The following is a 26910-nucleotide window of genomic DNA, read 5'->3' as shown; positions in this document are numbered from 1 at the left end:
GTGAAAATATCCCCTTGCTTTCACCCAACCATGGCTTAGAGCAATTTTATAGAAGAAAATGTATGAAGCGACTACTAAAAATACCAGGGAATTCAACAGAATGTTATCGTTTAAGGTATGCAGTTCATTCCCAGTGGCCCATTTTACTCAAATAAGCCACAAAAAAAAATTGTATAAAAAGATTTATTGAAATTCATCAATGACAAACAGACATAAAACTCAAAAGTTTGGCTCTTCTGGGGAAAAAAAAACTTGCAAATGTATTTATACAGATGAAATATTGACTAGGAAATACAAGTCACTTCTAAAGCTATTTTAAAGAGGGATATGAAAGTAAAACTGTACATTCACTAGGTATTTTCAGTCATTTTACTGACTTCCACTAGGTAAGAAAATACAATTTTGTATTAGTATTTCGTGCTTGCGTGTATGAAAAGAAACCTTCTACACTACATGCTGTACTGTCTCCTGTATTTAGGTTTGTAAAAATTTTCAAAGTATATAGCACAAGTGGAAGTCGTTTCTCATCACTTCAAATTGACTAAGTGTCGTTCTATATTACAGACCAAAATAGTACACACCTTATTTAAAAGGGTTGAAACATTTTTTTATTACAATTTTCAAATTCATTTCACTAGTAACTCAGGAATTAGGAACACTTTTTTATATATATTTATATATATATTTAAATGCCTGCCATTTTCAGTGTATTGGCTGTACCCCAGGCCAAAAAAAAAAAAAAAAAATAGAAAGGAAAACCCCCCAAAACACAACACACAGAGGGGGATTGCAAAGTAGTCACCCCATAAACCAGATCCAAAGGAACTCAACAAAAGGAAAAACAAAAAACACATTTGGTCACTATTTACAAACAGCAAAATAAGAGTTACCTACAGAAGCAGGGAAAGCATTGGCTGAAAATGGCAGTCATTCACAAACAGGCAACAAAGAAATCACTTTATCAATATGCCATTCTCACTCCTGTTGCTGTGGACTGGATGCTTTGCCTAGATCTGCAGCATCCCCCCCGAAAAAATGCTTACAATATGCTTAGTGACTGGCAGAGATGGTAAATCCCAACAACCAGAGATATTTAGCGGTCTCAAAACAGACTGTATGCCTACTTTGGATACCTTCTAGTGATCTTAAGTTTAAGATGTCAAACTATCCACTCCAATAATAAGAAACAAATTGCCACTTGGTTTATACTTACTATTGCATTTACAGTCAGGAACTAAAAGGGACAAAAAAAATTTAAAAATGAAAAGTAGGAGTGGCAGTAAAAATAGTATTTTCCCTCGCCCACCCAAAACACTTTTCCCTCTCATTCCCACAGCAACATTACAATCAGAAAAAAAATAAGTTGGGGGGGGAGGGAGGGGAGAAGAATACAGGGTAAAAACAGTCAAATCACAATAGGAAACTTTCAAAATAGGTTATTCAGTTTAATCATCTTCATCACCCTCGTCTTCGGGTTCTCGTTTTCTCTTCTGCCCCTTTTCTTCTTCTGCAAAATAAACATGGACTGGGTTTATGTGTGTACCTTGGTGTACTATCATAGCATAATCGTAAAAACAAACAATTCATACAAATGGCTACATTAGGAAATGGCTTAGTACCACAGCAATATATATTCAGATACAGTTCTGCTTTTAAAAACAGTACATTACTACTTTTGTTCTGTAGTAAAGTTTGTATTATTGCCATACCAATTTCTTCTTCTTCTTCATCATCATCTACTTCACCATCATTATAACCTTCTTCATCTTCCTACAGAAAGATTAACAAAGAGTTTTGTTCAACACCTTTCCCAATCGACAACCTTCAACAGTATCTTGAAATTGAGCAAATCCCTTGAAAGGTGTCTTTCCCCCTGCATAAGTGTGCACATTTATTCCCTAAAATACCTTCCTACACTGGATTCTGGCCCACTCTTCACAGCAGGACTCAAGAGTAGCCATATTACCCAATTTCATCTAAAATTTGGCCTCCTCTCAAAGAAGAAACCGATCTTCTCACTGCATGGTTTTAAAAGCCACACTGATATGTAAACACAAAAATTCAAGTCAAGTTCAGTGAAATCAATGGCAAGACTAATTTCAATGGGATCAGGGCCCGTTTGTGGAAATGGGACACTAAGCTTAGTTCTAAGCATTCCAAAGTTACACACTTAAACACAGGACCTCACCACTTCTGTTACTACTTTAACAGTAGGAGGGAAAGCTGTGTGAGAGAGAGAGAAGGGGGCGGGGCAGGGGGAAGAAAAGTCAGTTGTAGGAACCACACACTGTGCTGAATTCTGTTTTCCATTTTACCCATTCAACCTCTCGGAGGTTAGACTTAGGAAAGAATCTCTGTACTATAAAAATTGGCACCTTTTTATTTTTAGATAAAGACCACGGACAAACACCCCCACCCCGAGTCTGATTCCAACAGTACTTCGTTTTCTACTTTCAGGCCAATCTTATTCTCAAACATTCTGACTGAAATCTTATTTATACCCGTATCATTGTGCAAAAGTCTGGGCTCAGTTTTCCTTTAAGCATCTGCTTTTTGAGACATAGGTTCTTTCTCTCAATTGTTCACAGAGACTTTGACTCCAGCTTTTACTAGTCTGAGTGTGAGAAAAGTGGCTAGCTCTGGACACCTTAACGACAGAGCTGCTGAACGTTACATCTGTTTTCAACATGATCCCAAGAAGCTGAATGATTTATTCCTGGTCACTAGATGGCAGCTGGCACACAGGCAGATGCTCTTCAAAACCTATCCCCATGTATTTTCATTGCGTCTTAGATGGAAGAAAAGAAAAACAAAAATGTGGGCACTTAAAAACAAAGGTTGTGATGTGGTTTACATTTCTATGCAGGTATTCAGACCTGCCACAGATGTTCCCCCTGCCACGAATCCTTACCTCCTCTTCCCCGCTCACATCCTCCTCTTCTCCTTCCTCCTCCTCCTCATCTTCCTCTTCATCTTCTACTACTTGAGCATCTTCATCATACTCCTCTTCTACACAAGCAAGCAAGACTATCAACTCAGTTAACTGTCTACAGGAAGCTTAGTTTTCAAACATTACCAGCCAAATCCTGCCTTCCCACTGATGTAAAAGGCACACACCCAAGGACTGCTTGAGGGCAGAATCTAGCTTGTTGCCTTTTTCCAGGTGCAAGGTACGAGGCCAGAGTGAATCCTGCACAGAGTGGTGCAATGGTGGCTTAAAGCCACCTGTGTGCCTCGCAGATCCTGAGCTGTTGGGGGAACATGGGTGGCCCGGGAGTAAGTCAGAGCAGACCAGGGGCTGCTCTGATTTACAGCAGCTTCCCTACTGCTGCCAGTGGGCTTCCCAGCACCACGGAATGACCAGAACCCTCTATCCCCCCGCTCGCTCCTTACACCTGGTGGTGGCGGGGAGGAAGGGGAGGGAAAGAGCTGCACATAGCAACCCTGTCCAGTCCCAGTGATGGGAAAGTTCCCCCAGAGGTCGCTCAATCCTCGCTAGGCTGCAAGAGCAATGCGAAGGGGGCCATAATCCAGCGACCGGTATGGATTTTTGAGAAGGAAGTTAAAGCATTTTCACTCAGGCCTGCATTTATACTGTGCCGGAGAGAGATTTTGTCCCCACTGAACCTCTGCGTTGGGTCTGTCAGCGCACCCTTCTGCCAGGCACTGCTGCAGTGTTTACTGGATCACAACACGACACAACAAATTCCGCACTCGAGGAGAAAGTGCAAGTCCAGCTATTCTGTGTGCTTTGCTTTTCAGCTTGGTTTGAAGAGTCTAGCAAATTCCCCAAACCCAGCCTGACATTGGTCCAACTGGTAAGCCAGATGCCTCTGAATGCAGGCTGTCGGGGTGAAGCAGAATGGCACAATATACCCCAAGAGAACTGGCAGGTTAGTTTGCCTAACATTCCTAAAGTTACTCTCTGCTTCTGCAGTGTCTTTGACAGCACTGGCCCCAAGCAAAGTTCAGCATGTGCCTTCTCTGCTCCTTTGATCCATCTCAGCCGTTGTTTACTTTGTTATTGATCATTCAATGTCACACTTTCCTATTAACCCACATGACAGCCTCACTCACTGTCCCCTAATCCGGCTGCTATCTTCCATTCTCAGTCTCCCTTCCCCTCCCCCTTTCTGAGGGTCTGTCCTCTCAATCTTTAATAGCTAAATGTGCTTTGCTTCTGTCCCTGCCACAGCTTTCTCAACTGGAAATGGGGAAAATGCCTTATTACTGCCTAACTGTAAAAGGCTTGAAAGATGGAGAGCAATACATATGTCCTTTCAGTTTCTCTGATCAGTTTCTCCCTCCTGTCACCTTCCCCTCAGTTTTGCTTCTTCCCATTCGCTGCCCATGTGCTTGTCTCATTCTCTCTCTTGGCCAGACCTCGCAGCACTCTCTGACTAAAGATAAGGGTGTGCGTCTCTTTTAGGCCCTGCCTGGGCTATCCAAGTCTAGTTTTTCCACGGTCTATGGAGGAGCCACAGGTACATTCATATCTACATAAGCCAGGGAACTGGGTGCTGGGAGAACCCTTCTCTCACCAACAAGTCAGGTGAATGGGTTGCTTTTGGAGAAGAAAGGAGCATGCACATCAGTTGGCTATAATCTAAATACGCTAAATGGAGCTAGTAACATACCATCTTCATCCTCCTCTTCATCATCTAGGCCCTCCACATAGCCCTCTGCATCGGAATCTGGGGCTTCTTTGTCATCCCGGTCATAACCGTCGAGATACGTGAGTTGTGGGAGGAGCTTGAACACATTTTCTCTGTAGTCGTTCAAGTTGGTTACCTCGCAATTGAAAAGATCTAAACTCTTCAAGTTTTCTAATTTTTTCTGTAAGTAAAAATGAAGACTCCATCAGAGACCTGTCTTGGGAAGACTTTAAAAACTGAAGGGCAGCCAGTTAACACCCAAAAGGTACATATCTCGGCAAGTAACTTCTAAGGATAAAAGGGAGTGTTTTAAATCAGTACTCTTTGTTCACAGATCTCAAAGCACTTTACAAAGCTCTGTAGCAATACTGCCATGTTACAAAGGGGAAACTGAGGCATAGAACGGGGTAAAGTCTCTGACCCAATGTCACACAGGGGCCAGTGCCTACATAACCACCAACAGCTGGATGAAAACCAGAAGGGCAGAAGGGGTTTCAGCTTATGTTCAGCTGCACAGAATTTTTAGGTGGGAAAAGGAAGCAATGCCACTGACAAACTAAACGCAATAAAAGAGAAGTGTGGTGGCTTAAGGGTTTGCCTTGGATGTTCTGAAAGGTTTCCCGCTAAGAGCTTAGTAGGAAGGCTGTAGAGCAATGTTCTCCTATGAAATTGTGAAGGTTTATTAGTTTAGAGCCCTGAGATCACAAGCAGGTGGCAGAGGCTCATGGCCACCCTGCCCGTCGTGTAGAGCTAGCGATGGGTCCCAGCGACACAGGAGACGCCTCAGGAGCTTGAGATTTTCATGGCAAGATTAACGGGGTAAAAAGGCGATAAAGCCTGCCCTAGCCCTTGATTTTGCCACCTGATTCCTAAGCACCACAGTATTATCGGGCAAGATGTGAGGGGCACCAGCTGTGTTCTGAAACGGTAATCTGATCCACTTTTAACCCAATGGTTGAGGGGTCATGAAAACAAGAGATTTAAAGGAGTCCAACAGGAAAAGAGGGAGTAGTTATGAGATCATGCGGCCAGGGCTATGCACCAGCTATGCCAACGGGACTGCTCAGGGGGAGTCGGTGCTTCTGTTAGTAGAAGCCAGCCACGAACAGGGGTAGAAAATGGAAGAGTCGGGAATGGCCCACAGGTTTCCAAACCAGGGACCTGTTAGCAGAACTGTGTCCGGTGGAGGAGTGGGGCTGAGGGACCAAAATACTGTAAAATAAAAAATGGCTTTGTTATTCTCGCCTGACGAGCTACCCTGAAGAGTAAGATTGTTCCCACTTTTAAAGAGTACAGAAATGACTGGCAGCTGCCTTTCACACTTCCAGAGCAGAAGTGGGACATTGATAGGTGCACGGCTAATGTGAGGACACTCTTACGGTCAGTCTCAGGGCTCTTGATTAATTCCAGATGGGCAGTCCTGGAGACTGCAGCCCCTCCTCTCGTCTCAGGAGAAGTGAAGTACAGTGAGCCACCTGTGCGTACATCCCCCCCATCCAATCTCAGCCATGGCTTGACGGTATCATTTTTGGAGTGGAGAATGTAGCCATGGTAACCTTGGCCCTTCCAGTTCTTGGGTTTTCTTTATGCAACAAGTGCGCTAATTAGTATCAAACACAAATGGGGGAGGGAAGAGGACTGTGATGTCACCAAATGCCCACCAGAAACTGGATGGAGCCCACCAACACAACTCATGGAATAGCCCAGTGAACAGCCACCACAGAGCAACTTTCGATTGCTATTGTCTGCACTAGACTTGCACTATCAGCCTCAGGACTCCATATCCCACTACAAATTCCCCTAAGCCACACCCATTCTCCGCCCCAATATGGAGGTGTACTGACTATCTGATGAGGACGGGCCGCTAGAGGGAGGCGTTACCACACACACACAGCCAATATATTACAGCCTGCCTCAGTTAGGCCCAAGTATCAGATGTGGACAACCTCGCATTCTATTTGGGGTGTCAGCTTGTAAGGGACCTGTGGTCACATACATATCTAGGGGTTTTAACTACACTTAAAGCACTTTTTGCTGTCGCATTAACTCACCAGAGGTTCTATTGTACTGAGATCTTTTATTTTGTTGCCGCTTAGGTTTAGATGCGTGAGGTTTGGACACTTTTCTGCCAATACTTCCAGTCCTCCTGAGATTCTGTTATCGCTTAGTTCGAGCTAGAGGTCAGACCAAAAAATAAAAATTGAAGAGATTTTAAAACAAACGCAACGGAACTCGTTAGAGGAAGCTCTTACGTGAATGTCTATTTCGCACTTAATATATTGCAAGAAAAAATATAAAAAGAGAAATACAACATGTGGCACGTCTTTATTTACCTTCTTAAGTTTGTTTAACTTTGGTAAGTTTGCAACTGAGCTTAGGCCTACGTTGATTGTACTTAAGAATTCCAGCTCTTCAAACTCATCTGTGAGTCCTTCAATTTTGCCTTCATTTGACCTACAGTTGTCAAGAACGAGTTCTTTAACCTGGAAAAGACAAAATTCAAATGTGTTAAAATGTTTATCCTACAGTCAGATACATAGAAATGTTTAAACAGTTAAATCACAAGCAAAGCACAATAAAAAAAACTTAAGCTATGGAACCGAATACAACAGTTTGTTGTTCTACTTTGCAACTGCGCTGGATGGTTATTTCCAGCTTCTGCCATGCAGTGTTGTTTACAATGCTAGCTTAACATCTCAGGATGGATTTTAGCTACATTTCACAAACACGGTTATTAGAGAGAGACAAATGAAGCAAACCTGAACATAGATGGAATTCTGCAACTGGCTTAGAGCCAGTTCTATTGCATTAAACCTAGTTTACATGATTTACTAGTAGTTCCTAACAACTGTTCATCAAAGTTACTGCTAAAGACATTTTAACAATAGCTTGGAATATTCAAGACTTCATTAAAAAGAGCCTACAGCTCTGATAACTTCTTGCCTGTCAATGCAATACATCAGTCATTTAAAAGACCATTTTCTGCATTAAGAAATTATCTCAATTTATCATAACAAGCTATTCAAAGAAGTAAACTTTAATTTTAGACCGCTGGCTGTGGAGATAGATATTTTCTGAGAAGTGAAACAGGTTGACTAATACTATGCAAAGCTACATTTTAGGGAGTGCCTGACTTTCCATGGCACTGGTAATCCTAACTCCACTACGTACTCTTGGAAGTCTCCCGCCCAGTATTCTGTGGGCTTCAGAGTTCTAAGGCGAGGTTTTCCCCACAGAGATGGGTTTTTCTTGAAGAGTTTATAAGGCAGGCTTCAGATGTTTCTGGAATGGGAAGGGGTAGTGGATAGAGCCTGATTCTCCTTCTGCACTCACCTGAGCCTGTACGGATCCTGTATCTTCTGTCTCACCCTCCCCTTCCCCCATAATGTAGAGAAAGAGCGGGCATGGAGGGGAACAGAGGGAGGAGGGAAAGGAGGATGCAGGATTTGCCCATGTGGTTGACCCTGCCCCCCATTCAGCAAAAGCTGGGATAAATTACTGTATGGGAGCTCTTTGCTGATGATCAGACCTTAGGAAGGTGCCACCTTCAAACGACACAGCTCGATGCTCAAGCAAGGAAGCAGCCCTTTAAGACGAAAAAGCCCCACCACAGTGATCAAAGAATAAAAACAGTTCATTGTTAACCAAAATCCTCACACAGTCTTACCACACTCAGTACATCCCTGGTAGAAACACTAGCAGGATACACAGCACGAGCGGTGACCCACTACAGTAAATCTTCCCCCATTTTGCCAGAATAAAGAGTGCAAATACTCCCCTATCAACAGGCAAGTTATGAGAGCAAGTTCTCCCACAGTGAGAGAAGAATACACCTCTATGGCTGCATTACAGAGCCCTGCATGATATAGGTTGTCAAGGGGGTAGCACAGACCATTGACACTCAGGGAGGGGGAAAGGCTGGAGGCAGAGCAGTGTTCCAAAACTCCGCAGTAGTCAGGTCCCCCTACTGTGACAGATCGCCGGAGAAATCTGGAGAATCTTCTGTTTTAAGAGCAAAGGGGACAGGACCCAAGAGAGTTTGCAAGAACCACAGAGTTAGCAAGATGAGGAAACCTTCCTTTGCATACATGAGGCAGTTAATATGCAAAATGTTTCTTTTTTTGAAAATGGTTATTGCAGTAATCCCATAGCAGGAGATTCAAGTCAATGTGGTGTGATTTGATGGGTGCATCAAACAGCTTTACTAGATATTTAACTCCATTTTATGTTGAATCACAGCCTCCATTCTTGCAATGAAATCCATGGGCTGAATTCAAGGGGGCTCCATGCAGGTGAAGGGAGATCCAAGATAGTATAGGTTCACAAGTGATGCACGTAATCAGAGTTTCAACAGGAAACGCAATTTCCAGGTTTCTTTTCCCAATTTCCCCCCCCCCCCCCCCCAGGAGACCAATAAGCAAGTGTCCTTGTACAAGTTTTGCAAAAGAATCCACACACAGACCAGAAGACTATTAATAAAGTTTTATGTATTATTTCCTATATAAATGTCTCACTTTAAAAAAAAAAAAACAAAAAACACTTCATCTGAAATTAAGGCAGGAGCAACAAACAAACCCAGAAGTATTCAATAGGCATATCCTTTTGCCACAATACTTCAAGATACCAGGTGGGGCCTGGTTAGTACCTGGATGAGACAATCCAGGGGTAGAAAACTCCCAAAACAACCAGACTCCTGCATAAAGCAGTGACGGAAGCTCTGCTCTGAGCGGTTTGACGTGCCAACTTGCAGATGAGAAGTACTGTAAAAAAACGGAGGTTGTAGTCAACTGTGCTCATTTAAAAATAATCACATAAGCACTTTTAAAAAGAATTCACGCCAGTGACTGGTTCAAATTTGAATCTGAGTAGCTACATCCTTCCAGCCTACCTAGTTCCTCCTGCAGTTTCAAACTAATCTTACAAATCTTCACTTCCTGTCCTAAACTAGAGAAGTTTCTACATTTAGTTCACAAATGCACATACTTTTCAAACGGCTCTACTTACTCAAACCCAAGCAAGAAACTCTTACATTCACACCCCTCGGTTTTCCCTTTATCGGATCATGTCCTTGCTGAGCAGGGCAGAGGGCCTTTGCCTGCCCCATTTATCCCCTGCAGCCTGCCCGCCCACTGGGCACTAAGTGGTTTTGGAATCCACCTTTCAAAGGAATCTCTCCTATCCCTCTAACCGTGAGAGCAAAGGAAAGAGCTAATGTGCTGAGCATGGGGCTGCAAAGCGGACCAAGAGTAAAGACTCTCCGTGAGGTCCGTTTGGATCCAGTTATCCGAAGGCTATTAAACTGAGGGGGTGACAGGCACGACGCAGCCTTGCACTCCAAGGTGAGTTCAGGCAGAGACAGAGCGGCCACAGCTCCAAGAGCTGGCACCAAGGTTAGGGGTGAGATCTGGCCTGCAACCCACTTAAAGGGAAAATGGTGTTTAAGTCTGAAGCTGAGCAAGACAGACAGACAGAGAGGACTCTCTAGTCTCTTCCCTCAGCAGTGAAGGGAGGGGATAGGGGAGGAAGGACACATCAGAAATGGCAGCAGCTTAGTTTGGGATTTTGGTCCTTTTCTCTGAGAGAGAAATTTCATTCAACGAATTTTGTTAGTGCAACATTACAGTGGCAAAGTTAAAAATCATTCTGAAATTGAAAAGTGAAGGATCCCACAACAGAGCTGGCTTCACCACATTAAATATACAGGAATAGCAAATACCGCAGGTGTACAATGGGACCAGGGTAACATGGCTGCATGAAACCATACACTGTGAACTTCCTGACTTCACTTTGTTTTCAGTGCACAAACTTAATTTTGCATTAGTTTTTCCATCTGCACTTTTACACACAGCAGCTGATACAACCAGCCTGCAAATTTTCCCCAGGGTGTTATATACCCCATGTTAATTTACCCTCCTCCTGCCCACATATACTTCCTCCTCTCTTCCCCTTTCCATTCCTTTCTTTCTTACTTTGCCTCTCCTTTTATCTTTCCCTTCTCTAGAGCTTATCCCTTTTTGTTAGAGTCCACACAGCTGAGGAGGTCTGACAGTGACCTCCCATCCTCAAGAGGGCCCTGTTTGGGAAGACATATCCTATTGCCCAACTAGACCAAAAAAGACAATCACCATTGGAACCCCAAGGCGTTGGGCACTGCATACTCCCTCCCCTGCCAGGCTAATGGGACTTACATGTGGACTAGGGCAGGGTGTAAGATTGGACACTGTATAGATATTTACATACAGTGACAAAAGGCAGGTTTACTGAGAAGTTTCATGGAAGGGCAAATAAGACCCCACTCCCATTAGAAGTATCTGACTAGACTAACTATCTAAAGGCATGACGGAGATTTGCAGGCTTTTTACACTGGATTATTTTCCTCAAAGAAACTAGATAGTTTTGTGGAAACTGGTCTCAGACAGAGCACGCCTATCACACTTCCCACTGAACATGCCGAGTGGGTCACTGAGCTCTTTGTTTTCACACACAGGACTTCTCCCCTTTTGTTTCACCCCAATAAAACACAGCAGATAAGCATTTCTGGATGGATGTAGTATTCACCACTCAGACCCTAACCCCCTTTACAGGGCTCGTTATACACGTCAGAACGTGATGAATGGGCCCTAACCATTATGAATTAAGAACGTGAGAGTCTGCCATATCATATTTGAACCAATACTGTCTTACGGGAGCCCTGCAGTTCAGTCAAGCTAAGGAAGACACTATCGCTGATGAGAGGTACAAGCTACCCAGCGTTTCTCGAAATGTGGCTACCAAGGGCTTTTTGTGCGTCCATACCCTCCTGGGCAGCGACTGTGGGGGAGGAGGGGCAAAGCAGTGTTAGACATACAAATGTCACTTTTCACAGAAACAGAAAAAAGAAGAAGCAACCAAACAGAAGCTGCAACAACAACAAAAAGACAAGAACATGCAAAGCACATTATTTGTTTCTATTCTGTTTAGGTCCAGTAAAGAATAGAGTCGACTGTACATTATTTTTGAGTCTCCAATAAAAATGTACATAAATAAATTAATGATTTGGACATGTCTATGTGCATATTTATTTGTTTTTCCTAAAAGTTAATTAAGTATTTTAGGAAAAACTTGTCAGCAGCCACCAGCAAGAGTAGGTGGCCACAGTCTGAGGCCACCAAGAAATTTCTTGTGAGACCCCCGGAGCTAGGCTATGGAAGTAAGTTTCCAGAGCTCATTTTTACATGGCTGTGTAAGAGGATGGGAGGCCCCCCAGTGCTCAAAGTCATCTAGGCTCCAACTGTTCTGTTCACTGCATGATGCACAAGCAAAGCAAACTACTGGCGGTAGTGGGCTCCACAAGAATCTAGACAGAAGGAAAGATACAAGTTGTGCAATATTGTTCTAAGAGATCACATCACATTTCCGCCCTCCTAAGCGTCCCATAACTGCATACCATCAGCACTCATCAGCCCATGCACCGCACAGAAAAGTGAGCATGCCACATGCTCTCTGCCCAAAAATAGTTGATGTGTTCTGGGAAACAATGCAAGAACAGCACGCTGCAGGCAGCGGTGACCACCAAAGAGAACACTATCCTTCACCATCTCTGTATCGAAGAGGGTTCCTGTCCATAAGCCAGTCTCGTATGGCCACTCTACTGCCAGAGCAGGTGAGTCTCACACCTAAACTGCAGCAAAGGAACCTGCAATAAGCCCAGTGGAGAGGCGGACAGACAGACTGGTTCATTGGGATCTATGGTGAGGATCGTTAAAGCCTCTGCCTGCAATGCAAGGTGGTGCATTTGGGGGCGGGGCAATGACTGCGGCATGGTTGGGACTGTCTGGTCAAGGTGTGCAGAGCCCTAACTGGTTCTCGTCTCTACGTCCCAGGGGTCTGCTCTGGGTGATCATTTCCCCATTCTTCCACTCGGTGGCCCGCCAAACCGCCACCTGCTGTGCCAGGTGCTTCCTGGTGGTACACGTACTGCTGCCTGTGTGTTACTCTGTGGTTTGCTAGTGTCAAGGCTTGCTTTTGTGTGGTGTTCCAAGAACCATAAATAGGTCACTGCTCCCTCCTCACCTGACTCCTTACTTATTTCTGTGGCCGCTCCAGTTTCTATCTCTGGTGTTGGCAGACTCTTCCAGACTGATATCACCTTGATGTCTGTCCACTTTGCATGCCTAACTACAGATTACAGTGTGCCCTGTATCTCTCCGTGCCTTTGATTACATCACCCCTTGCAGTACATGTTTGATAACCAACAGAATCCAGAGTTTTCTCATACAGATACTGTATTAAGCTGTATTCATCACTGCTTACGCGGCATTCTTAATGTACCCCATGCTCTGCACTGTGGAACGATGCTCATTTCTGAGTTAACGACAGCCCATTGTATGCACACAGGTATTGTATTCCATGGGGACACTCATACGCAACTTTCATTACACATTCTCTGCACGGTTTACCTGGCACGATTTTTCTCCTTGCTCGCTTTTCTGCCTAGGTGACAGAGACCCTAAGATAGGTCAGTTTACTTTTCTGAAAAACGAATATACTTTGTCATACTAATTTACACACATGCTGTAGAATACAGACATGTACATCAGTATTTTCCAATGGGTTTATGACATGGTGGGTTTTTTACATTAAGTCTACATATATATTACAGTAAGTACAAAGTTACTGCTCCAAAGAGCCTACAGTTTCACTCCTCCAAGCACAGCGCAATGGTTCAAAGGCAAGTAGGCACTGCCAGTGATTAAATCCCTGAACTGTAATCCATGACAGATCATCAAGACTAGAAGAGCGACATAAATGATATTACAAAAACCACACCGTTAAAGCTCAGTTTTTAACAGGTTAAATAGCAAATTTACTAGTAGAAAGCCAAGGATCAAATTCAGCCACACCAGTCCACTGACATTGGAGGTAGGGACCTCGTAGATTATCAGGGCATCACACAAGTAAATCCCACCCTGTATATTTGGCTCCCTTGGGACAGAAAATGGCCACCATTCCACATGGCCATGCTACCCGCAGAGTAAGGGGAAGCACATTCACTCGGTACCACAAAGCTCTTGGCCAGTGTCTGGTCTACTGAAATTAGCAATTGCATTATGTCCCTTCCTGTCCCCCACTGCCTAATCTCAGTGCCAGGTGCTCCCTTCTCCCCATCCATAAGGAGAGGGGAAAAGGTCTGTGACAAATGGGAGCTTGCTCAGTTCTTTAGATACATCTGCCGAAACTCTATTTCTCCCCCAAATGCGGGAGCACGTCCCTCTGAGCTTTTGGGCCTGGCAAGAAGTCCTACCCCTGCATCACTCATTATGAATGATGGACACCCATCCTTTTAGGCTGTCAAATCAGATTTCTTTATCGCTCCAGCACTTAATTCCAGATCAGAGATCCTGTGGGCTGGGGACCTTCTGGCAGAAACCTACCAGTTTGTTCACCCCAACTTATGTTACTCCAATAAACTGTTCTCTGGCACAATCTGTCATCGAAAGCAAGAGCAATGATCCTTTAACATATTCCATGCAAAAGGACACAATACACTCCACACTGGAAGTTTTGGTGTGTTGGGGAAGGCGAATCCTGTTAAACTGTCCATAAGTGCAATGAAAGTAGGACAGCCCATCATTGGCACTTCGCAGAAAAATCAGGGGAAAGAAAAACTGATGGTGAAGAGCTTTACATTCTCAGTGTTTACAAGACGATCTTCTCCCTCAAAGTTACTTTTGCCACCCGCTGGCAGAAAGGATTCAATTCTTAGGGATGTTCACTTCAGATACTATCTGGAATGTGGCATCAAGACATGCTCGAGTGCTCAGCCTATGAAACAGGCTGCACTAAAGTTGCAGCTGCTGTGAAGCTTTGCAAACTCGTGGTGCAATTATGCAAACCTCTGCACTTCCTGCTCTAAACCAGCAACCAAAATGAAACCAAGAGAGGTTTGGAAAGGTTGTTTTCTCTTTTAATCAGTAACTGTAAGCAGCATACATGCAATTTGGAAAGTACTGGGCATTTAGAGGTGGATCCTCAGAGGTGCATTAGCTCTGCTTGACACACCCAAGGAGAGGTGGCAGAGGGGCAATATACCACCCTTATACACCGTTGGGGGCAGCCAGGACCCTGTGTGGCCCCCAGGTCAAGTTAGAATAGTTACTGGGCTATTATAATATATGCCAACTAGGACCCACCTCCTAGGGACTGTTCTGCCATTCCAGGATTGCCAGAGCTCAGCATACGCTGGCCATGTTCCTCTCCCATCTCTGGTATTGCACCTACATGGAGGGAGATGGGGTGGGGGGAGAATAGGTCGCCTGGCCTTGAATGTGCTGGCTTTACGCCACTAGGGATTCCCCTATAATGGGGTAATCCTCAACTACTCCTTTAGCACTGCTCTGTGTCTCACAGGAGACACAGCCTAGGCCGGACTACATCTGAATTTTTTCTAACCTACATTTCAACAGATACAGGAAGGGTTCTGATACTTGGAACCTCCCCCAAAACACAGACTTTTTAAATATAACCACACACACACGCCTGCCCCCCTCCACCCCCCCAACATGAGCATGTTACTAAAGATTTGTTTTTTATCTGAGTCAGGATAAAGCTAGTAATTTTGATATTTCAACCACCAGGCCTTACTCCAGGCCTTTGACAAGATGAAACAAACTGGTTTCACTCACCTACTTATCAGCAAATATCACAAGCGTTTTAAACAAACGATTAAGAAAACTGGCTGTGGGAGTGCCACTTACCTAGCACGGAGCCTGGTCAATGTTATGCAACACAAACGCAGAGAACGCCACATATCGGGATGGGACACTTCCCTTCTGGGAAACCACAAGGCACACACCCCTCCCATCCTGAGCTATGAACAACACATGTAGCAGCTGAGGCAGCGTCTCCTGGTCTCAGGAAGAGGGGACATTCTGAATGGGCCAAATGTATAACTTTAGAACGGGGATCGGCAACCTTTCAGAAGTGGTGTGCCCAGCCTTCAGTTATTCACTCTGATTTAAGGTTTCGCGGGCCAGTCATACATGTTAACGTTTTTAGAAGGTCTCTTTCTATAAGTCTATAATATAGAACTAAACTATTGTTGTATGGAAAGTAAATAAAGGTTTTTAAAATGTTTAAGAAGCTTCATTTAAAATTAAATTAAAATGCAGAGCCCCCCGGACCTGTGGCCAGGACGCAGGCAGCGTGAGTGCCACTGAAAATCAGCTCGCATGCTGCCTTCGGCACGTGTTGCATAGGTTGCCTACCCCTGCTTTAGAACTTTGGGAGGCATTCAGTTACCACATTATGGAAACGGTGTATGAACAGAGAGAGCATCCCAAAGGCATCTTCACTATGGTTAAATGTCCTATTAACTTCAAAGGTGCCCTTTAAAAAGACAGGTTCAAATCCTATCCAAGATGGAGATCACCAACATACAAGGCCTGATTTAATATATGCACTTTTGGTGCTGCCAAGTTCATGAATGCTGCCATGTTCATGAAATCACAGACAGCACTGGAAATAAAAACGACCCATTCACATCTCAAGTTATTTTATTGACTTGCACCTGTATTCATTGAGTTGGAATTCTGAATCTTTGCACAAATGTCATATGAAACACAACACTGGACTTTAAAAGCTTCTATCTGGGGTGGTCTTTGAATGGTGCAGCCCCATCAAACTTCAATATGCTAACACCTACACATCCTTTTGCTTGGAAGCTCCCTGTACTGTTTACTTAATCCCAAACTACTACAACCAACAATTTCAGCATGTGCATATTTGAAGAGCTCACTAACTTTTGTATCATGTTGGCACAGTTCTCTGCTTACTTCGCTCAAGTTGTGAGTACGTGTGTGTGCACAAAGACCCCAACATTACCTTCTAGTGCACTTTTAACAAGTTTTTTTATATGAATACCATAATGTTTAGCCACAATGAAATATTTGAGCATTACAAGTTCATTAGTAGGAAAAAGCAGTTTGTCAGTTACTAGATCAACTAAAATAAAAATACAATATACCAACACCTTAGCTCTAAACAATTATCCCAAATCTTAACCAGCCTAGCATTTTGTTCTTGAATTAATTCATTGTGAATATGGAAGGAGGGCCCATAGAAAGTGAGCTAATGATTCAGGTTGAATGACTAGTCAGCAAGCGTAGGATTTACAGGTTACCATTTTCTGTTGCCTGCCAACAGCCTGCCGGGGCATCCTGGCAAGGCCCACTCTCCCCTGGCCACACCCAATGCACGGGGCCAGAAGAACGTGTGGAGGAAGAACCACTAGATCAACTCTACCAAATTGTTCCTATACATAGGGGAAATAATTCTTCACTAGCCAGTTGAATTGGATTTAAGGTTGTGCCATCACTCTGGTCCATTATCAGTAAATTTCCACTCTATAACATTCTGTACAGTGTGTCACCATCAGCCCAGAAACCAACAAATACATAGAGAGTCAAAGACAAGATGTTAAAACTATGTTCCTATAGTGGAGTTATAAGAAAGTCTGAAGTTTCAAATGAAATAGGAAAGTGGTAGGAGGGAGGGAGGAAGAAAGCTAATGGTATACGCCCTATAATCAAAATTGCGGAGACTAACTACATAGCACCTCCAATCCAAAACTTCTAGAAAAAAAAAAATCTATGACTTTAGTAAAACTTACATATATTTTTAAGAATCATGTCACATGAAAGCATGCTTCCAATTGAAACATCTCAGTAACTACCTGTACATACACAAGACTATGCACCATGCTAGTCAATAAGTCAAAGAATACTTATAAAAATGTAGCAAGACCCTTTTATTCAAGGGCATCTATAGGCAGGTTTTTCTAGTTTGTTTGTTTCTTTTATAAAATTACCTACAGACCAGCACAAATGCCTTAGAACAGTGCCTCTCAGACTGAGGGTTATGAACCACAAATGGCTCATTAATCCCTCTCCTGCAGCTCTTTACAGCACATGATATTAAACCTGTGTGATTTAATTATTAATCTAAATTATTAACCAATCAGGAAGCTTTTACTATGTTATTAACCAATTATAGAATACTTGGTCAGTCCTTTTGCTGTGAGAATTATATATATGTAAATGAAACAATGAATTCACATGACTGTGGCTCTTTTGGGTAATACTGATCGCAAATTTGGCTCTGAACCACTGAGGTCTGAACACACTTCGTTTGAGGGGGCCTGACCTAAACAGTGATAGGGAAGTGATTAAATTGCTTGACTTTCAAAACAAATGCACCCGCCCCCCCTTTTTGGGCACCATTTTGAGGTTTGCTTCCATCTCCTTTTCCTGGACGCAGGATGTCCTAGTGGATAGAGCACTGACTGGGCCTCAGGAGACCTCATCTTTATCCCTGGCTCTGCCAATGGCCTGCTGGGTGACCTTGGGAAAGTCACTTCTCCTATCTGTAAGATAGGGATAATGATGCTTACCTCCTTTGTAAAGCATTTTGAGAGCTACAAGTGGAAAACACTATAGAAAAGCTAGATATTGTTAAATGACCTCAGCGCCACACAGTAAACACACATTCAAATACCTTGTGCACATCATAGCTATTTTCAAAATAGTTTAATTCCAAGTTAACATTTAGCTAGACTGCTGTACACAGTCTGTGGTCATTCAGTACTGGAGCAATCATATCTGCTACTCTCATAAATTTAGCATGAAATTTATTTCCTGCCTTAAGTCAAATAAAAGCTTCCTAAGAATGTTAGCACATTAATCACTAATATTAAATCAATATCTTGTCTGAAAAGTTGTAGGTACTGAGTACCATGTAAGTGAAATGTCCCACTAGATTTACTAGAATATAGCAGGAAAGAGAGAAAAGCAAGGTTAGTGAGTTAGGCAAGAGGCAGAAAATAAGAGTTTATAAATGTTGTTTGAAGAATGGTAGGGTGAAAGGATGGCAGAGGAAGAAAGTGAAAATGGTTTGTATGTTACAGTAATAACAAGTTAATAGTCAAGTAACAACCAGCAACTCCAGCTAGGCCCATCAGCAGAGAGTAACTGCTCACTGTTCTCGTTGGGGAGCAACCACACCTGACTATATACATTTCATTTTACCTGGCCAAGGTGTTTAATCACACAGTCTACTGAGACCTGCCACAGCAAAAAAAGTCTCAATGTTAGAGCTGGCATAACCTGACGCTGTTACCTCCCAGTCCGTTCACATGGAATTCCAAACACGCTTCTTCCCACACCAGAGATTCTGGCTGGGAAACCAGCTGAGTTCATAGCACCACTCATATCTAAAGCTTTACATGGTTTAAATCATTTGAAGCGTAAGTTGTTACATTTTTATGGGTCCAATTCTTACCTTTCTCCAGCCTCTACAGTTCCATTAGAGGTGGAATTAGTAAATAAGAGTCCATATTTATGATTATTCCTAACTGAGGTGCACTACATACAGTATATCAGTTTTTAAAAGGCAGCCATCATCCTTTACGCTACAAATTCAGTACCTTTAAAGATGTCTACAAATATGTACAATACAGTCCTTAGGAATTCAAGATGAATGAAGAGGGGAAGAATAGTGTACTGGAGGCCCTGAACTATTACCTCTAAAGTTGCATTTTGAAGGTCCATATGGTTAAGCTCAAAATATTGGCACATCTTGGTGCATAAGTAGGGCAGCGTAGCAGACGACAGATACTGCCCATTGATTTTCAAGATTGTGTGTGTGCAGATCTGGCTGTAGGACAAGTTATCAGATTCAGGCTTAAGTCAATCATATTACATAGGCCCTCAAGAATCCGTACTAGTTAGCTGTTCTTCCTGCTGTGTGTCTTTTTTCAGCTTCTGGTGTCTTTTTTTCCCAATAATTATTTCTTCATGTGACATAATGCAATTCTTTATACCATTACATGGTGGCTTGTTAACTAAAGCTCGCTATTTTTGTTCTGATAACTTTATCAAGAGAACAGTTTTTCAAGTTGATGTTTTCTTGTTCTGTACACCCATGAATCATCCTACACCTTACATAAATATGATTGCATTTGAGATACTGATAGCCGCAGGGGAATTTTGAACAGTTGAGGGTGAAATGGCAGGATTAAACCACACAATAAAAATCTAGAAAATCCATCAGATAATGGCAACATCATGGACAGATTAGAAAGCTAGGCAGCAAGGTTTTATCTTGTATGTACATAGACCCCTTCACACGCTTACAACTTGGTCAAGTTTAAAAAGGAAAAAAAAAAAAGATTTCTAGACCACTCACTATGGATCACACACACAAATTCTGTACCTGTATATGTTCATTCTCATCCATGATTCTAGATCAAATGAGGTACATATTTGCCTAACTATGTTTCCTTCATACCTACCTGTTTCCACTATCCGTTGTTCCAACACAAACAATTTATTCACTTTACTAAAACACCCCTTCTGGGGATCCAGCAGTGTAGATGTAGAGATATATAGCCCCAATATAAACTTTTGAGAACTTAGCAGAATACCAGCAGGTCACAAATTCAGAGAGGCTGCTGGTAGCTGCATAAAATAGTTAGAGGACCTTTCATTTTTTATTTGTTAAGCACAAGAGAGATAAAATTTAAATGAAGACACTAACTTGGATTATTACAATGCTTTTACAAGAATGCAAATTTTTAAAGAGACACCAACTGAAGCCATTTACTATTATTGCAATTAACATAGTAATCATAAAGGACTACAGGGGAAAGTTATATTTTGGTTTACCTTCTGTATTACATAGGACTTTATAAGTAGTCATTTGCACTGTTTTCCCTTTTGTTTGTGTAGGTTTTCCACACAACAGAAGAGAACAGACATAAATAAAATTAAACAGAAGTTTCTGGCAGGGGAATCAGAAGCATGTGAAGAAAGTGAAGTAACCTTCAACATTTATTTTAATTGACTAAATTTCAAGTGAATAGTGTCCCATTTAGAACAAGCATTAAGTCTTTGGACTAAAGTAATCAACAATCTATCTCTAAAGCATAAAAAAAAGACATTTTAGCAGAATTTCAAAGACACATGCAAGATCTGTGTTGCATAGCCAGACAAACAACGTTAAACTGATAATTTGCTTTACAGCCTTTATATTTAGCTACTGAATTAGGCTATGTACAATACAAATAAACAAGAGGGCCCAAAAATCTGCCCACAAAAGCTTCTTCTATGTAGTTCAGTAGTTACATTGCCATCTGATGGCTCGCTAGTAACCTGTGTGAAATAATCTCTTCTAATTCCAAGTGAACAGGTGTTTACATCAGAAAACGACTATCATAAGTAAGACAAGCTTAGAGTGTATGTGTACAGCACATGAACTACTTTCTCAATATTAAACACAGTGGATACAGAAGAAAAGGAGAAAATTCCAGTAGGAAAAACTGCATAACCACCAACTGTACAATACATAGAAAAATATAATTTCAGGTACTATCAATCTGGCACCTTTCATTAGCCCTAAATTCATGTTAAACACACACACACACACACACAAAAAGGGGGGGGGGGGAAATGGGGCTCCTATGCATTCCACCATATTTAATACAATTGCATTATATATTTTTGTTAATTAATATGTATGCTAAACCTACAGAATTATAAGATTTAACATCCCAAAGTAACCAGCTCTGTTACACAGTATTAAGCAGTATTCCAAACAAGAATTATACTACATCTCTGTACAGCCTACAGAATATTAACATAAACCCACAAAGGTAATGAAATTCTGATATAATGCTTCACTACTACGCCCCTTGATTTGCAAAATCTCAACCCTGGCAAGGGGCTGATGTAAGTTAAATACCACATGGGTTGCAATACCAAGGCACAAATGGCTCAAAAGCTTCAGCTAAATCTACTTTGGTTTTGTAAAGTGAAGGCCAGTTTTTCAGAGTATATTTCTTTTAATGGTACTTTTAAAAATACACCTCTACCCCGATATAATGCGATCCGATAGAACACGAATTCAGATATAACGAGGTAAAGCAGCACTCCGGGAGGGGCGGGGCTGCGCACTCCGGCGGATCAAAGCAAGTTCGATATAATGCGGTTTCTACCTTTAATGCGGTAAGATTTTTTGGCTCCCGAGGACAGTGTTATATCGGGGTAGAGGTGCAATAATAATCCCAACAGAACAACGTGACCAGATACTGCTAAAATATGGATTATAGTGCAAATATGTACTGGAAACCATTAACCTGCCAGATAGTTACTGAAGATACTGCATCATCTTTACCTATGTAAAGAAGAGCTCAGACTAATACAATATCAAATTTAATGTCATTGTTCTGTCTATATTGAAACATGCACAATCTACATGAAGTAGTGGATGGGCCCAAGCAATAATCACTTTTAAAATTCAGTCGCCACTTTATCTAGTGCCCAAAGGCACAGGCTCACTCAATTTGATTGAAAAAGGGTTTTTTGAAGAGTGGCAGGCCCCAAATTGTACACTTGATTTCTCCATGACATGAGGACCTATATGCACATGAACTGGCCACATTCTAATAGGTGCCTTCGGATTTGGTTGGTAAAACAGCAATGCTCACAAGCATTATTCCCCCTAGTTATCTTTAAAATAAATATGCATAATGAAATTTAGAACAATTTTAATTATAGCATTTGCTATGTGAGTTTATTCTCAGAGTCAAAAGACTTCAAACAGGTGACAAAGTAACATGTTAGATATCTAACATTTTATGACTGACAGGGTTTCTTTACCCACCAAATCTCCGAGTTATAGAAGTGCAAAAACAACAAGGAGTCCGGTGGCACCTTAGAGACTAACAGATTTATTTGGGCATAAGCTGTCGTGGGTAAAAAAAACCCACTTCTTCAGATGCAACATTGTCCCAATCAAAGGCCTATTAATGCTACTCTCCATTAATCAAAAGCACAGGGAGAAAAGTAAACCAAATTTGGTTTAAAAACTATTGTTGCTAAAACGTCCCACTTAGCAGTCTGGAGAAAAATGGGGAGCATGAAGAAAAGTGCAGATAAGCCTCAAGCGGCGCTCGCTGTTACTGCTACATAATCCATGAAAAAACCGAGACCTACCTTCCCGCAGGGCCCTGCCCAGGAAGAAGGCATATTCCCAACTCATCAATAATGCGCTCCCCTCCCTTTGGAAGCGGCTGCAGACATTTTAAAGCCATCAAAAAAAAAACCCACTATGCAAACGACCTTCTATGTCTGCTTGCTTCTTCCAGCTCCGGGGAAGCCACCTCTATCGGGATTTGGACAACGAACAACAAACTGGCATTAATGCCCGCGCTGACGACGGGGAGACGCAGCCAGGTGCTACTGGCGAGAGCGCGACTGACTTTCCAGTCTCCTCCGAACGTTAGTCACCACGCCGCAGAATGCTCGCGAACACAACGTTCCATTTCGAGCGACCAACGCTCCATTTAAAGATACAGGCTCCTCCACGCTGCCAAGAGACGCCTTTGCAGGGAAACAAACAAGGACTGGGATTCTCCCCTCTGCAGGCAGACGCGCACACCCCAACACCCGGCCTCCCTCCCTGGAGGCCCCCCGCCACCTCAGCCACTCTGCAGCAGTCGTTCGGGTTCGAACAGACCGTTGGCACCTTGCTGGGAATCGTGCTAAAAGATTTTTATCTTCTTTAAAAACATCCTCCTCCCCTCCCCCCCCCCCGCACTCAGTGACAACAACAGTGACAAAATGGCAGACCTGAATGCTGGCAGTCATGTTACACACACACACAGAGCGAGCCCTGAATGCGCCCTCATTGCTTCAGCCGCTTAATCGTTACGATTCTGCATCCAGGACCGGCCCTATAACAAAACATTAAGCTTTTCTCCTCCCCCACCAAATAATCACCATTATTAGGAAACTGCAGATCTAGATAAGCTTCTCATTTTGTAGTTTGTTACAAATACTAACATTTAAAGCAACTCCCCCCGCACACACACACACACGCTCCCTCCAGGACGTAACAAACAAGGAATGTTTGCTAACTGCATCAATGGTGCCTGTAAGAATTCCCTCCTTTATTGTAGTCGCACGGATCCTAAAGAATAAATCGCCTTGGTTTCATACCCCAGCCTTTTTCTCCTTTGCAGCTCGACGGAAAAAAAACATGGCGTCTTGTCCTACTTCAGGTTTACTGTGGTGCTGCCAACGCGAGGATACAAAGTTGGGAATGATTTCATGGGGTGGAGGGAGGGAGGGAGGAATATTTCATCTCCCGGCAGAGATGTAGGGACGGAGGCCCCTCATTAGGAAGCTCCTTCGTTTGCTCTTTGTCCCCTTTGCACAGCTCTCACAAACAACAAGCCCTCGTGTGCTGCGCTAGCTGGCACATACACACACAGGGCAACACAAGGGAGCACTGGCAGCCCCACTCATGCAGCAACCTGCACACACACACACACACACACCACTTTTTATTAATAGGTGCTGCTGCTCAAGGCAAGGGGTCTGACCCACTAGCCAGCTCAATACAACGGAAACTCCCTCCTCCGGCTCCATCCCCGATACTTTTTTAAGTTTAAAAAGGAGGTTACGTAAATCTGCCCAGCTTTGTCCGTCAGACATTTTACTCGCGATAGGAAAACCGTGGGGGCAGTTTCCTCCCTCCCTCGGAGACGTATACTTTTTGATTTCTGGAGAGGTATGTTTTCATTCGGTCCTATCTACGCCCAGCGCCTTCCAACCAAAACAGCCTAGAAGTCTGTGGGAGGCAGGCGAATCGTTTGGAGAACACCTCCCCTTCCCCCCCCAAATATCAAACTATGTTAGTATTTAAGCCATTATGTAATGACCTCTTCTGCCTTGGCTTCTAAAAAAATCCCTGGCCAGATTGGGGGGTCCTTTTTTTGGGGGGGGGTTCCCCCCGAGACTGGCTATTTACTCTGTGTGTTACACGAAAGTTCCCAAGGCGGCCAGGCTAGGAAAAGGCGCTTGCACCGATCCCATACACCGATGACTACACAGGAGACACGAGACCGGTCACCTTTGCGCAGCACAAAACACCAAATTCCCGTCACAGGAGAGTCTACCACACACATACACCCCCAAACCTTAATTTCTCCTTGGGTGCATCTGGCAAGAGGTTAGGGGGTCTTCCCAAATTGGGTTTCCCCCACCCCTCTCGCCGTTCTGTTGCAATCGCTGCAGGATCAGGAGGAGACAAACAGAAAAACGAGGAGAGGTAACTAGATTTTCTCTTGTCTGCATAATTTGTACCCAACCAGCCATGGACTATTTTTGTCCTGACAAACTTTCTTGTTCTCGTTTATTCAGTGAGACGCTGAACAACAACCTAAGTCCAGCCCCAAAAGAAAAAAAAAACATCCAGTCTTTTTGTGTGTGTGTGGATGGAGAGGGGGTGGAGAGTGGATTTATTTTGGCTTTTTTTTTTTATTAAAAGCTTGCGATTCTGTCAGCTGGATCAGATTTTAAAAACCCGTGAACATTTGTTTTAAAATCCTATTTTTTGTCTTCTCAGCATCTGGAGAGGGAGAGAGAGAGAAAGGGCGCGTTCATGAGGACTACAAAGTTACAAATATGGCTCCCCAGTCTCTCTTGCCTGATCACTGCAAAGAAATGAAGACGCACTTTAAACTAAACCATTTCCAACTCACTCACAGTCCCTCCCTGCCCAGCACCCAGTGCAAATATTTGCAAACTAAAGCAGCCAGAGAGAACCACCAACTTATTTTCATTTAATGCATTGCAAGCCCCTTTAATGCATTTCACACCAGCAGACTCGGGCAGCGTATAGTTTTCCCCTAGACCATAACGCGTGCGCCTTTGGGCACCCCAAATTGGGTGCACGGAGACATACACACACCGGTAGGCACCTCAAGGGCAACAGCGGCTTCAGCAGCAGCTGGCACGGGCGTTACCTAGGACCACTGCACCCCTACATTTTGTAATAAGGTTAATGCACCCCCCAAAATGTGGGATGGATTTTTTTTTGCATTGCTTACATCTGAGGGCGTCCTGTTCCGCAGCTCTAAGTGGATCCTTTTCTTCATGTCCATGTCCCTGGTTAGCAGGAGTCTCTCGCTTTGCTCAGCTCCTCTTTTGTATTGACACCAGTGGAGACCCCCCCAAAGCCCAGCGCGGTGAGGGACTTTGAGGGCTCAACCAGCTCCGCTTGGAATCCCGAGCCCCAGCACCGCGGCTAACACTAACCTGATAACAGCGGAGGCGGGCACTCCCGGGGGCTCCGCCGTGATTGACACCTGGATCGGCCAACCGCGACGCCGCAGCTGGCGGCCGGAGCCAATGGGGCGGGCAAGGGGCGGCGGGAGCCAATAGGGGAGCGGCGGAGCCGGCCAGGGGACAGCCCGAGTCCGAGCGGAGGAGCATTCGGTGCTGGTGGCGGATGGGGAAGGAGCGGCGGCGGCTCCATGGTGGGGACGTGGTGCCCAGCGCTCCCCCCCCCCGGGCCTGGGGGAGGTGCTGTGGGGGCCGTGGGGCGCGGAGCGGGGCTAGAGGGGGAGGGGCGCGGCGCGCGGCCCTGAGGCGCGGCGGGTGGTGGTGAGAGAAATGGCGCGCGGGCCGCCGGGGGGAGGGGGCTGGGGGGAGAAGTGGGCGCGACGGGGTGGGGAGGCGCTTGGAAGGGGCGGGCGGCTGAGGGACAACGGCGCGCGGGGCCGAGGGCTGGGGCGGGGGGGGTGTTCTGGGGTCAGGAGGCACGTGGGACTGAGGGGGGGAGCGGTGGGTTCTGCGGTTGGGGGTGTGTGGAGGGGGGACAGGGTTTGGGGGAGGGGTGGGGGGGCTCTGGGTAGGGGGACTGTGGGTTCTGCGGTTAGGGTGTGTGTGGGGACAGTTCGGGGGGGGGCTGTAGGGTGTGTGTGTGGGTGAGGTCAGGGGTGTGTGGAGGGGGACTGAGGGTTGGGGGAGCTGTAGGAGTATGGGGGGCTGTTGCTTAGGGTGTGTGGAGGGGGACTGAGGGTTGGGGGAGGTGTGGCTCGGGGTGTGTGGAGGGGGACTGAGGATTGGGGAGAGCTGTAGGGGTATGGGGGCTGTGGCTTGGCGTGTGTGGAGGGGGACTGAGGATTGGGGGGAGCTGTAGGGATATGGGGGCTGTGGCTTGGGGTGTGTGGTGGGGGAGCTGTAGGGATATGGGGGGCTGTGGCTCAGTGTGTGGAGGGGGACTGAGGGTGGGGGTGTGTGGCTTGGGGTATGGGGTGACTGAGGGTTGGGGGAGCTGTAGGGGTATGGGGGCTGTGGCTTGGGGTGTGTGGAGGGGGACTGAGTTGGGGGAATGGTAGGGGTGGGGGGCTGTGGCTTGGGGTGTGTGGAGG

General features: G+C 44.4%; 1 protein-coding gene across 7 annotated transcripts; it reads right to left on the bottom strand.

Moving 5' to 3' along the window:
• Positions 1 to 169: 169 nt before the first annotated feature.
• ANP32A (acidic nuclear phosphoprotein 32 family member A) lies at positions 170 to 26110 on the bottom strand. Of its 7 annotated transcripts, none has more exons than XM_042856545.2 (7): positions 25793 to 26079; positions 6989 to 7138; positions 6707 to 6829; positions 4638 to 4836; positions 2912 to 3009; positions 1710 to 1770; positions 170 to 1507 (listed from the first exon to the last, which is right to left on the bottom strand). In XM_042856545.2, the coding sequence occupies exons 1-7, from the start codon at positions 25967 to 25969 to the stop codon at positions 1446 to 1448; spliced, it is 870 nt and encodes a 289-aa protein (XP_042712479.1). In that variant the 5' UTR covers positions 25970 to 26079; the 3' UTR covers positions 170 to 1445. The 7 variants fall into 7 exon arrangements, with proteins under 7 accessions (XP_042712479.1, XP_005300766.2, XP_065415216.1 ...); XM_005300709.4 differs by having other exon boundaries at positions 25585 to 25813; XM_065559144.1 differs by lacking the exon at positions 25793 to 26079 and adding an exon at positions 23690 to 25098.
• Between the last annotated feature and the right edge of the window lie 800 nt (positions 26111 to 26910).

The sequence above is a fragment of the Chrysemys picta genome, chromosome 10, assembly GCF_011386835.1.
Source record: "Chrysemys picta bellii isolate R12L10 chromosome 10, ASM1138683v2, whole genome shotgun sequence".
Taxonomy (NCBI): Eukaryota; Metazoa; Chordata; order Testudines; family Emydidae; genus Chrysemys; species Chrysemys picta.
Note: the sequence above shows the minus strand (reverse complement) of the source record. Positions and strands in the feature narration are given on the sequence as shown.

Excerpts from the sequence above, each read along its gene's own strand:
- ANP32A (XM_042856545.2), bottom strand. The coding sequence starts at position 25,969 with ATGCTCCTCCGCTCGGACTCGGGCTGTCCCCTGGCCGGCTCCGCCGCT. Across the intron at positions 4,837-6,706 it reads TCAGTACAATAGAACCTCTG|AAAAAATTAGAAAACTTGAA; the intron begins GTGAGTTAATGC and ends TTTTACTTACAG. Across the intron at positions 3,010-4,637 it reads TGAAGAGGAGGATGAAGATG|AAGAGGAGTATGATGAAGAT; the intron begins GTATGTTACTAG and ends TTGCTTGTGTAG.